Source organism: Falco cherrug, chromosome 1 (assembly GCF_023634085.1).
Source record: "Falco cherrug isolate bFalChe1 chromosome 1, bFalChe1.pri, whole genome shotgun sequence".
Classification (NCBI taxonomy): Eukaryota; Metazoa; Chordata; class Aves; order Falconiformes; family Falconidae; genus Falco; species Falco cherrug.
Window position 1 is genome coordinate 120,895,517 of NC_073697.1, and position 11,353 is coordinate 120,906,869.

The following is an 11,353-nucleotide window of genomic DNA, read 5'->3' on the forward strand; positions in this document are numbered from 1 at the left end:
ATAAAGATCTACTGTATTATTGATAACCAGGACTCCTCAGATAAAAGGAGTACTGCGTTTAAGCAGTACTTGCTGCTAGTATCTGAGAGAATGTCTTTTGCTTTTGTTGTTCACTTCCTACACCAACGATTCTAGAAACCTACCTCGCAAGAAAAGTCCCCATGTTTTTCCACAAGTAAAGTTCAGAAAAACTTTGAGAAGACAAAAATAATCCTTTATTAATTCTTACAAATGATACTTCTTAAACCAAAACAAGAATCTGCAGCCGAGCATTCATTTGACATTAACATTGCATATAGCAGAGCACAAAGTAATGAATTATTTATCATACACAGTAATGTAATGATTATACACTGATCAGATTGTTAGGAGTGTTAATAGTATCTTCTGTGTATAAACTGCACAAGGTATAAAAATACTCCTCGGAATGCATAGATAGCAACCAGCATGTGCGAGATAATGTGGAACAACAAAATCATCAACCCCGCTGCTGAGCTTTTCTCTAGTAGGTCTGACTGGCTAATCCTGCACCTTCGTGGATTTAGCCGGTGTTTAAACAGCCGATGCCTCCCTTGTATCGGTTCTGTGTGCCAGGGAGAATGCAACAGGCAGTGCGACACGTGGAACAACAAATTGTATTATTCCATGATACAGAATTTGATATACCACCAGCAGTTTGGTATAAAAACCAGATACTGCCAATGACTCGGACCATGTGTGACCTCCAGCACTTTTCAGAAGAGGGTATTCTGTTGCGACAGAATGTTCTACTGTTAGCCTGAACGAGACTGAAGCGCAGTCTCCTAACTGGCACACAGGCAATTTGGGATCTCTGCATGGATCTGTGCTTCCAGGTGAACACTGGCCATCCGACTACAGGGCGGACTGGGAGAGGGCTCCCTCTTGTGTGCTCAGTCTCGGCTGCTGAAGCTGCTCCCTGTGCACAAAGGACTAGTCACTGGATGAGAGAGAGAGAGCGGGTGAATTGGGTACCACTTGCTGCATTAGCTGGCACGCAGGTGACTGCCCCGGCTGCGGGGAGAAGAACGAACCCCGAGAAGGGAGACCGGGCTGTGCTGGACACCCAGCTCCGCGTGGGGGGTCACTTCAGACGCAGCTCTCGCCTCAGCATTCCCTCCAGCTGGTCTGGGGGCTCCCTGCTCAGCGTGCTGCTTTATAAATCCCGTTTACAGGTCCACAGACAACGTACAGCTAACTCGGGCTGTAAATGCTTAGCTAAGAGAACGATAAAATCCTTTGGTTGCTGTAGTTTTGAAAGAAACTGGGGGAAGGGAGGGGGAAGATGAAGAAATAAGAGGCAATTTTGCTCCAGTTTGGCATGTTCTCTTTGCCTGTTACCTCTCGTACTTTAGTTCACTCATCTAATTCATAGTACATCTGCCGGTAGGCCACCAGAATAGAACCTCTTCCTCAAATGCAAATGACTGAGTAAATATGAAAATCCTCAAAAATTAGGTAAAATCCAGCTCTTAAATACTTTTCCATTTATTTATTCTAGAATTTCATAGCATAGTCTAATTCTGAATTTTAAGTAACAGGAAAAATAGTTTTTTCCAGTAAACAACATGGGTAAACAGAAGTAATTGGGAAGAAAGGAAATACATTGCATAGGAACATCAAGATTTAACGTCAGCCCAGAAAACCCTGGGCATTTCACTAGTTTCTTTTTACACAGGTAACTTTAAAGGTCCAAGATGCTGTCTTTCTGAGGAATTTAGAGGTAAGAGGAAAATAAAACTACAATTTTTGTGCTTTTAAAAGGGGAAATTAAAGCAGCATTGGAGAAATGTGTTGTCAATACAGTAACAAAAATAGTATTTTATATTGCACGTGTCAATACTATATATTGACAGACAATGGTAAAAGGGATTTTGGTTGAGAGCATATTTATGATTTGGATAATTACTACCGCTTTTCATTTTCAACCTGAGAAATAGGGAAAAGCATAAACAGGGATTAAGAAATCACAGGTAGTAAGTCACTTGAGACATAGTTTTGTGCTTCTTCCACAGACTTAAACCCTTCTGTTTTTTTCCTTCTAAGAAAGATATGACTTAAAAGACACCATCTACAAAGTGAACATTAATGGTAATGGACTCAGTACAAATATTAAATGGGTTTCATGGCAGGTTTTTAGCTTGAGTACCTCTGCTATTTTATAGCAAACAAATTATTAAAACAGCTTAAGGTAAGCCTTTCCCTGAGAGCTGCTAACTCTGCAGTATTTGAAGATTATCTTTTTGTAAGTTAAAGTGTTGCATTAACAGACAGTTCTACCAATACTTCCTTTGAATTAAGCTACTTTGATATCAAGACTCATTACTCTTAGATTAACTAGAGGCTGTAACTGTGCATAACAACTAGTTTATTTCAAGGTTAACAAAATAGATATATATTTTTTTCACATTATTAGCCCTTATAGATACTGTACTTCAAGTGTAATTTTAAAATGAGATACAAATCTTTTGGTTTATTCATTAAACAATTAGTATGTAAGTTCTGATGCCTTCTTGTTATAACCACTCCTTTCAGAAAGTGATGGGACTCTGAAAAGTAAGTTTTTGTCGCTTACTGTTAGAACAAGCTCCAGTTCTTGGAAATCCTGTAGCCTTGCAACATCTTTGTCCTTTAAATAAATACAGTAAGTTGTTAGGTGATAAACCATCCATTCAATTTTGCAGCGGTAAGTTAAAATAATAGGCTAGCACAAGGTATGTATTTATCCATAAATATGACAATTCTTTACAGTAAACTGGAAAGCAGACATCCTGTTGCATCTTACATTTATTCTGGGATCTATTCAGCTACTCAGCGAAGTCTATTTTTAGAAGGAATGCAACATGGACGATGAGTGCAAGTGATTAACAGAATTACACTTGTAAATACCTACTGCGTGCCACCCCCAGCTCCTCTTTTCCTCCCGCCTTGGCAGCTCTTAGAAGCTCATGAATTAATTCTTGCATCTACCCAAGAAGGTGCTGCACACAGCATCCTCTAGCATCACAGAGCTGGCTTGGGCAAGGTCGTTCCGAGAGCCACGGAAGACACCCTCCCACAGCACAGGCTCCAGCTGTGATCCCCGCTGCAGCAGTACTCTGCTGCTAAACAGCATTAAATAGAATTAGTTTTGTATTATCTTGACGAATAATGAGAGTCCTGCAGTCCTACCCAGAGAGCCTGAAGTAATTAGAGCTGGAAATAACAACGGTCCTGTCAACAGCCTAAGTAGGCAAGTGACAGAATTGCTTGTGTCTTCTCCCCCCCATCCTTCCTAACAAAAGAGTAAGTCATCTTATAGTCGGTGAAGATGCAGTGCAGGGAAGTCTATTAATCTAGGAGCAATCAGATTAGCCCACGCCTGACGCCAACAACGCTCTAGCGGGATTGAAGAGTGAAAGAAAGGTGAACGGTGAATCAATAGAACAGGTCAGCAGGTCCGTTTTCTGATTGCTGCCCAGGTAAATGGCACTGAAGTGAAAAGACAGCTACGTTCCGAGACCTGCACTCAGAATAATTCTGTAACACCTCTGTGTGTTCCGAAAGGACTGCACGGAGTCCTTACTGGACTAGCAAAACTCAGCTGAGCACTGCCAGCCCTTTCAATGCTGCCGGGTCACAGCAGTGTGGTATTGCACTGAATTTAAGGCTGCAGTAGAGAAACTGGATATTAATTGGGCTCAACACCAGATGTTTATGAAAGGAAATGATCAGGAAACTTGAGAACATTTTTACTAAAAGAAACCCAAACAACTGCTGACTGCTGGAAGCTGAAGGGAAGTTTTTTCATTTTGGGTTTGGTTTGGTTTTTTTCAACAGGAACCTACGCAAGTGGCCAACAAATTATTTCTTTTTAATGGTAACCTAAAAATCTTTTTTAGAAGTTGCCGCACATCAAAATTTAAGAGTTCTTACCTTTCTTAACATTGTATTTGGTAATTTTCTGATCTTCTGTACGTGCTCAGGATTAACACCCAGCTCACAGCAACTCACTCGGAGCAGTTCCTTATAGGTCAGGTCTTGTCTGTCCAGTTCAATTTCAATGAAGTCATTTTCTCTAAGATTAGGGTTTTGTATTCTAACTTTAAGCACCAGTTCTATTAGAAATAAGAAGGTACGTTAATAGGCAGATGCAGAGAGGAATTGGAAAAGATACCTCTATATTGACTTCCAAGCATTTCTTTGTTCTATTAACCTCATTTGTATCATTTGTAATGATACAGGAACCCTCAGAAAGCAAAGTACTGGACATGGATGACCACAATTTTCATTAGACTGACTTTCATCAACCCATATGAAAAAATCATTACAAATCTAATACAGTGTGTGCGTATATGCATGCACGACCCCTTGCGTGAATACTCATCTTACTGGATTTAAGCTAATTTAAAAGCAGATTATACAGGTTATCAATTTCCTGAGCAATCCAAGATTGGTTTTATTGGTTTTTGACTCTTTTGGTCATCGGTTAACTCCTCACTGCTAATTCAGGGCATCGGAACACTTTATTTCAAGAATGAAATACTGAACGGGAAGTGAAATTCCAGATTCCCTTCTTTAGGCAGGCAAAATTTACCTGCACAAATGGCAGCTCATGGAATTGCTCACCCCGGGACTCAGGTCTGCAGACTGAGCTGCGTGAGGCTCTCTCTTGGGCTCGCTGGCTGCTTACTCATGTTCTTTATTTGAAGCTTGGAGTGTGCTGTTTGGAGAATTAGCCTACCCAGGTGTTTGTATGCTGTTACAGCATTTGAGACAAATAGCAAACGTTTTCATCAATATTTTAGTAGCGGCTCCAGCAGAAACAGGGTATCTGCCTCTTTAATTCCCTTCAAATGTTTTCTGAATGCCTGAACCTGAAAATCTCTACAAGCGCTGTGAATACGTGTAACCCTGATGGGTTTCGCTGTCCGAGATTGGCAGAAGTTCCAAGACCAAGAGAGAAGAGACTGTTACTGTTACCTTGCATATTCAGTGGAAAAGCTCCTGTGAAGAAAACGGGCTGGAACGCCGGCACAGGTCCCGAACAGGAGCCGTTCTCTGGCTGCGGTACAGACTGATTCAATCCAGCTGGCGAAGGGGGACTTCTGCTCCAGGAGACAGATCCCTGGAACACTGGCCCTCTCTGAAGGATGGGTTTGGAGCGCGGTGGTGCGGTACACCCGCGGGGCAGTGACGGCGCGCCTCCGGCATCGGCCGCCTCGGGAGCAGCGTGCCCGTGCCGCGGTGGCACACGTGCATAAGTCTCCACGTCGGGTAAGGAGGAAGAGTCGGTGTCTTGCAGCTCTGAGTGTGAGATACTCCCATTCGCCGAGGGATCTGGAACACTGTTACTCGTAGTGTTATACACATACGGGAAAGGTGGGTTAGCCAGATAATTAGGGATGATTGGCAGATCTGCATCTGTGTTTAAGTCTGGGAGTTTGTCATCCTCCACTGTAAAACAAACAAAACAACATTCTCCAAGACTGACTTGAGGGGGAAAAAACAGAATTATTGCTGTTGCACTGTGAGGTTTCTTTTTGTCCCTCTTTTTTTATGGTGAGGGAGTAGAGTGTTAAAAAGCATCACAGGTTAAAAGATGAATCCAGCAGCATTATGCCTTTTTTTCTACAGTAAACAGAACAGTGCTCAGGTGTTGCAATACAGTAAACACAAAAGCAGTCTGCTTCTAGTAATTCTGGGGGTGCTATTTCCTTCTAAACGCTGCAATACTTTTGTTTTGTGTTGGTTTAATCCTTAGCCAGCATGTCGTAACATGGTCTCTGGTGGTATAACGCTATTGTCTTCATAATGTATAAGGCAATGAACAAAGGGTAGTATGTCCTTCGATATTAAGGCAGGGGATAAAGGGAAAAGAACATGCAGTACTGGGAGAGCTGAAACATTACCAATTCAACAGCTGGGAGACAATAACGAAAACAAAAACAGACAAGGGAATACAAAGGGGAGGAAAGAGGTTGTTAATCAACCACATTTCAAATTACATATCACCTCTAGCAGTGAAAGCCTATTCCACTCCAACAGTTACAAAACATGATAAAAATGCTCTACCCATGTTCTTTAACGAGCTGTTTATCCAAGGCTGCTAATTTTTTATTTATTCAACACAGTGCCTAAGCTAAAACACCAGGAAAATTAGATGTTGCTCATAGAAGAGCTTCATACAAATTTGAGAGGTTTTTCTCCTGTTGCCCTTCTGAAAATAGGAAGCTGCATCTATCCTTCACTGGTTTAATCACAGCATTTTTCAAAATACCGTTTTTCTAATTTTACGGTATTTAGAAAAAAGTTTGGCTAGCTGGATATGGAATTTGTTGGTAATCCTCTTTCCTTAAACTCGGATTTCTTACCAAGTAAACACTCTAGAAATTAAGTCATAGTTATCACTCAAATCTGAACACAGTATCCTCAACATGCAAAATACAGATGGAACATCTATGCTTTACACAGCCTTTCACGATGTCTTTGATGATGACATTGTACAGCGAACAGGTTTACCTCCCAACATCTTCCTTATCTCTTTCTTTGACGTTAATTGGGCTGGCCTTTCTCCTTTCTTGGTGAGGATCTCCTTGTCGGCTCCAGCGTGCAGCAGGTAAGCCACCACCGGAGCGTGGTTCCGTTTACATGCCCAGTGCAAACAAGTCCTGCACGTGGAAAGCGTTAACACTGTTTGAAATCTTAAAATCATAGCAGATTAACTTTTGCTCAATTTTTTTGCTAATGATTTTGTTAATCATCTTGCTGCCTGTAAGAAGAATGACCTAATACATGTCTAACATGAAAAAGGTTTTAACGGCACCTTTCTTGGAAATTCACGCTGTTTGTGGAGCCTGCAGTGACACCTGCTGATGTAGTTGTCCCTTGCTCTAAAGCTCTTGATACCGAGTTACCACAGTTCTATTTTTAACGTTCAAGATCCTTCCAATTTGGCATTTATTAGGCTACTAACTTTTCTGGAAACATAAATGTAAGAAGGCGGCTTGCGTATGCTATTTTAATCTTTGAAAGAATAAGTTGTACTTAAAATACCTCTGTTTGTGTGTGTATGTGAGCTTATAGGGAATACTTCCCTAGGATGCTATTATTACTCCTTAATTAATGCTGTCAGCACAATGACTTGCACTTTTTGGAAAGTAAGTGTTTAAAATATTGTAAGCATAGTTTCTAAGCACAGTTCTTTGCCCACTTGCTAGCTAGTCCATGCCCCAGCAATTCCAAAGCTTTGATCTGCAAACAACAGGTTTTCTGCAATCTGTAACTGAGGCACAGAACTAATAACCTTTTTTTTTTAAAAAAAAAAATATTAATTGCAGTCGCTGACCTAGAGAGAAATAGTAAAGAAACATTCTAAAAGCTACTGGGTTTATTTAGTGTTCAGTACTGGGGACTTAAATGCACACACTATAAGTTGCTATACAGTCTTACTATTCCTCCCTGTCCCAGGTTCTAGTGATGTTTGATCTTTCTCTAAGTTTTCATGTTTTCTTTTAATTCTCTAACTCTAGATGAAGGGAACTCTTCAGAAAAATGAACACACTTAACCCTTCTCCAAGTTTGTTTGTTTATTTTTTAGGAATTAAATAAAGCCAGGATAAATAATAAGCTTGTAAGGAAAACAAGTTTCAGTTGAAAGTCCAGCTCCAAGAAACATTTTCCACTTTGGTTTTTTGGTTGTTGTGGTTTTTTTCAAGGAACACTGCGAAGTTTTATCTTGACCAGCAACTCCCAACTTTGTATACAAAATTCTGCTCTTTTAAGTTTTCTTGTGTGTATGTAAGGGAAAAAGAGAAAATCTGATCTTTCAAGGGACACAGATCAGGTAAAACCAAGGGAAGACAAGGTAACTTGCAAAACTTTGTTCACTGTTATGTATTCTAACTTAATTAAACCCATCTTACCAGAAACAAAAGGCTTGGTTCTACAATTTCTTCTTACTAAAATTAACACTTGATGGCAGAAAGTACCTCTGAATTAAAGGTAATGGGACTAGTCACAGCAGCAGGAGGTTACATAGAATTAGATCCAACTGGAGAGACATGAACGTCAGTGTACGTATATGTATTATTTTTCTTCATAGACTATCCTAGGAAGGGTGCTACAAAATCTGTGTTTCAGAGGTGATACTGCCAGCAATATTGTGAAGTCCTGGCTTCTCTCTCCAAGGCTGGGTGGCGCATTTCAGCTAGGAAGTGCCATTTTTAAATGGGATAAATCATTTTTGTCAGCAAAAAGTATTCCTGAATTTTTAACACCAAAGATCCCACAGAATCCGAATCCACAAAACTCAGAACAGGTTTGTTTAGGTTTTCTGTTCAGTGTTTTCTGGACTTTTCACTAATATCTCCTTGTGAAATAAGTGTGAACAGCCCGCATGAATTCATAAGTAGTGCACTGCCAAGTCATAAACTGCTTTGGACCAAAGTGGAGGGAGAAAATGCAGACAGCATGGCCGTGTTTGCTCTGAGTGTGTAAGCTGCTGGTTTATTTTGTAGAGATGGTGTGTAAACCTCAATAGCATTGCCCTCGTATTGAGATCCATCCTGCCCATTTCACGTGGTCTCATGCAGAGGTACCATCTACCCATGGATGTGACATGCATCAAAATGTGAGTACTCAGCACCTCTTAGCATCAGACGTACTAACAAGTTCACTGGAGAAATTTTAATTTTACAAGCAAACTTAAGTAACAGTGAGGATCCATTTATTGCCATAGTTAAAAATGACCAGATTGTGATTCTTAAAAATAATTAGGGCAGATTTCTTTCATCAATTCCAGTTTCAGATACAAACTCATTTTGATGACAGGCAGCTGTTTATCTTACACACAACGAGAATTCAATGTCCAATGAATCAGCTACCTTAAACTTTCACAAGTTCTAATTTTAATCACAATTTAAACCTCAAGTTGCAAGTGTTACACACTTCTCAAAATTGCTGATCTAACTTTCATCTCTAAAAGTCTAGCTCCTTCCCTCATTTTAGTCTTCCTATTTTTAATTACAACTTCAAGCACAGTACAGAACAGTAAATACGGGCTGAATTGAACTTATGGAAAACAGTTTTCAAAAATGGCCGAGGATTTCCTGTAAATCTGGCTTCAAATAACATTTTGTGTGCGTGTGCATTCATGTATAGAGACCCACTTGTACAAGTGCCTATTACAGAAAAGTCTTGGGTTTGGTGTCATCAGGTGGTATCCACATGAGATGTCAAAAATATTTTTATGTATCAGTGTTTGCGTGTATCACTGAAACAGCCTGCAAGTTCCCTGCTTGAAACGGACTCATTTTCAAACCTGATTTAGGAGTTAATAAAAAATATTTCTGCTGAGGCGAAGACCTGCTGCCATGCCGAGGTTTGGTTTTGACTGCCCGCACTGTCTCAGGCTGCCAGCATGCACTGCCAAAAAAAAAGGCACTATAAAGTAACAGCCTAGCGATCTGGAGAAGCAGAAGAGCAGAAGGCAGGGGTGGGAAGGGGATGCGTGTTTGTAGCGGCGGTTACCAGCTGCATCACTGTTTTTTCCTCTTTGGGACAGGGAGATCTGCATCGCGGAGGGTCTGGCAGCAGATCGACCTTGTAACTTAATTCTAAATTCAAACCGATTTGCGTTTTACGTGGAAAAGTGAACAACCCACGGCAGCGTTAGCACTGGAAACCCCAGGCGAAGTCCCGTTCCGGCCCGGGGAGGAGCCCGGGGAGGGGGACCAGAGGGAGGAGACCCGGGAGGGGGACCAGGAGAGGACCGGGGAGGGGGGTCCTTACCAGCCGTTGACTTCGTTCTGGGAGTTGGGGCTGACCCCCAGCTCCACCAGCCGCCGCACCTCCTCCGCGTCCCCCAGCGCCGCCGCCTCCCGCAGCCGCTCCTGCCGCTCCCGCTCGGCGCCCGCCGCCGCCATCTCGCCGCAGCCCCCGGCCGCCCCCGGCCCGGGCCCGGCCCTCATGGCCCGCACACCGGGGCCAGCCTCGGAGGAGGGCCGGCGGCTCCGGCCGGTGCTACCCCCGCAGCGCTCCGGGCCGCGCCGCGCCGCGCCGGGGGACCCTGTTACCGGTAACAACCCCGGCCCCGGCATCGAGTTCCGGGGAGCAGCAGGCCCGGCCCGGCCCCGGCACGGCGCGCAGGGGCTCACCGGTACCCCCGTACCGCCTGGCCCGCTGCTGCGGGCTCCAGCTCCACCCGGCTGTTCTGCCTAGGAAATGCTCATCATCCTCCTGCATCCTCAGAGTAATCCATGAATCCCTAAAAATAAAATAATAATTTAAAAAATCAACGTATGCCTGCAAATCAACAGGAAAGATTATAGGTAATTCCTGTGATTTGAATTGTTTGGTTTGAAAAGCTGGTTTTGGTCATTGTGGGTTTGTCCTAAACCAAGTTACGGGGGCACAGTGCAGCTGCTCAAAATGTCGCAACTATCAAAAGTCAAAATAATAATTTCAGAGTCCAGCCAGACCACTCAGCCATCTCCCTTCCAGCCTGCTCTGCACGATCCTGCCACGGAAACCTGCCACAGTTCGGCCGCAGTGTACCCGTTTGCCGACTTGGGGCAACTGGAGCAATCCACGTAAAGCAGCTGAGACGGGGCCCCGTCCTGCCCGCCATGCTCTCAGCCTTCCAAGCTGCATTGCGTTGATTGCAATTACACTCTTGCAACACGTCCAGTGGGTCATTAAATCATTACAAGATTGCAAAGCTGGAAAGAACATGGTGGTGCCTTACAGCGCCGGGAAATGGAGGCGGCACTGACAGACGGCAGAGCGGAGACTCCGTGGGCAATGCCCGCACTGGCATGGCACGGAGCTGTCGGTCATTCTGAGTGAGGCTGCAGTGAGTCCTGTGGGTTTTACAGGACTGGCAGCATAGAGACTTAAAGCTCTTACAATTTCACGCAAATAGGACGTTCAAAATTATTTTGAGAACCTGGGAAATAGCTGGAAATTGGTATGCAAAAGTCAGTAAAGATGAGGTACAACATTACATCTAGAAAGGGGAAAAAACCCAACAAAATGAGCAGAAACTGGTTCCAAGACCAAACAGGATGCGTTAGGTTAAATCTGAGGGCCTTTCGGTTCCCCTCCTAACGTGTCAGTAGAAGGGGATGCGCACTGCCGAAGGGCCTCAGGTGGTCCGTGACTGCGCACCAGAGGGGGTTTTGGTGCCTTTGAGCCCGCCACGGCATCGAGGGGCCGCACTACCCCTCCTGCTGCCCCTGGGTCCGTCCCCCCCTCCAGTCACAAGCAGCGCTGCCAAGGCTCCCACCTCAGCACCCTGTGCCCAGGCCGCAGCCCAGCACCACGAGGCTGGCGCCCGGCAGCCCCCGCACACAGC

The 11,353-nt window shown here is 43.6% G+C and overlaps 1 protein-coding gene and 1 long non-coding RNA gene across 3 annotated transcripts; both read right to left on the bottom strand.

Annotated features, from left to right (window-relative positions):
• Positions 1-192: 192 nt before the first annotated feature.
• LOC102059432 (ankyrin repeat domain-containing protein 40) lies at positions 193-11,082 on the bottom strand. 2 transcript variants are annotated; one of them, XM_055725638.1, is made up of 6 exons: positions 9,790-11,082; positions 6,520-6,668; positions 4,981-5,454; positions 3,934-4,115; positions 2,594-2,647; positions 193-958 (listed from the first exon to the last, which is right to left on the bottom strand). In XM_055725638.1, exons 1-6 carry the CDS (start codon positions 10,095-10,097, stop codon positions 956-958), a joined length of 1,170 nt encoding a protein of 389 aa, XP_055581613.1. In that variant the 5' UTR covers positions 10,098-11,082; the 3' UTR covers positions 193-955. The 2 variants fall into 2 exon arrangements, with proteins under 2 accessions (XP_055581613.1, XP_055581609.1); XM_055725634.1 differs by having other exon boundaries at positions 193-2,647; positions 9,790-11,077.
• LOC129737256 (uncharacterized) lies at positions 8,671-9,769 on the bottom strand. Its single transcript, XR_008734932.1, has 2 exons — positions 9,529-9,769; positions 8,671-9,423 (listed from the first exon to the last, which is right to left on the bottom strand). It is a non-coding gene; the product is annotated as an uncharacterized LOC129737256 (long non-coding RNA).
• Positions 11,083-11,353: the final 271 nt, after the last annotated feature.

Bases quoted from the DNA above. Each gene is read 5' to 3' on its own strand.
- LOC102059432 (XM_055725634.1), bottom strand. From the start codon at position 10,097: ATGCCGGGGCCGGGGTTGTTACCGGTAACAGGGTCCCCCGGCGCGGCG. The intron at 6,669-9,789 runs GTAAGGACCCCC...TTCCACGTGCAG, and splicing joins CAGAACGAAGTCAACGGCTG to GACTTGTTTGCACTGGGCAT. The intron at 5,455-6,519 runs GTAAACCTGTTC...TTTGTTTTACAG, and splicing joins GATAAGGAAGATGTTGGGAG to TGGAGGATGACAAACTCCCA.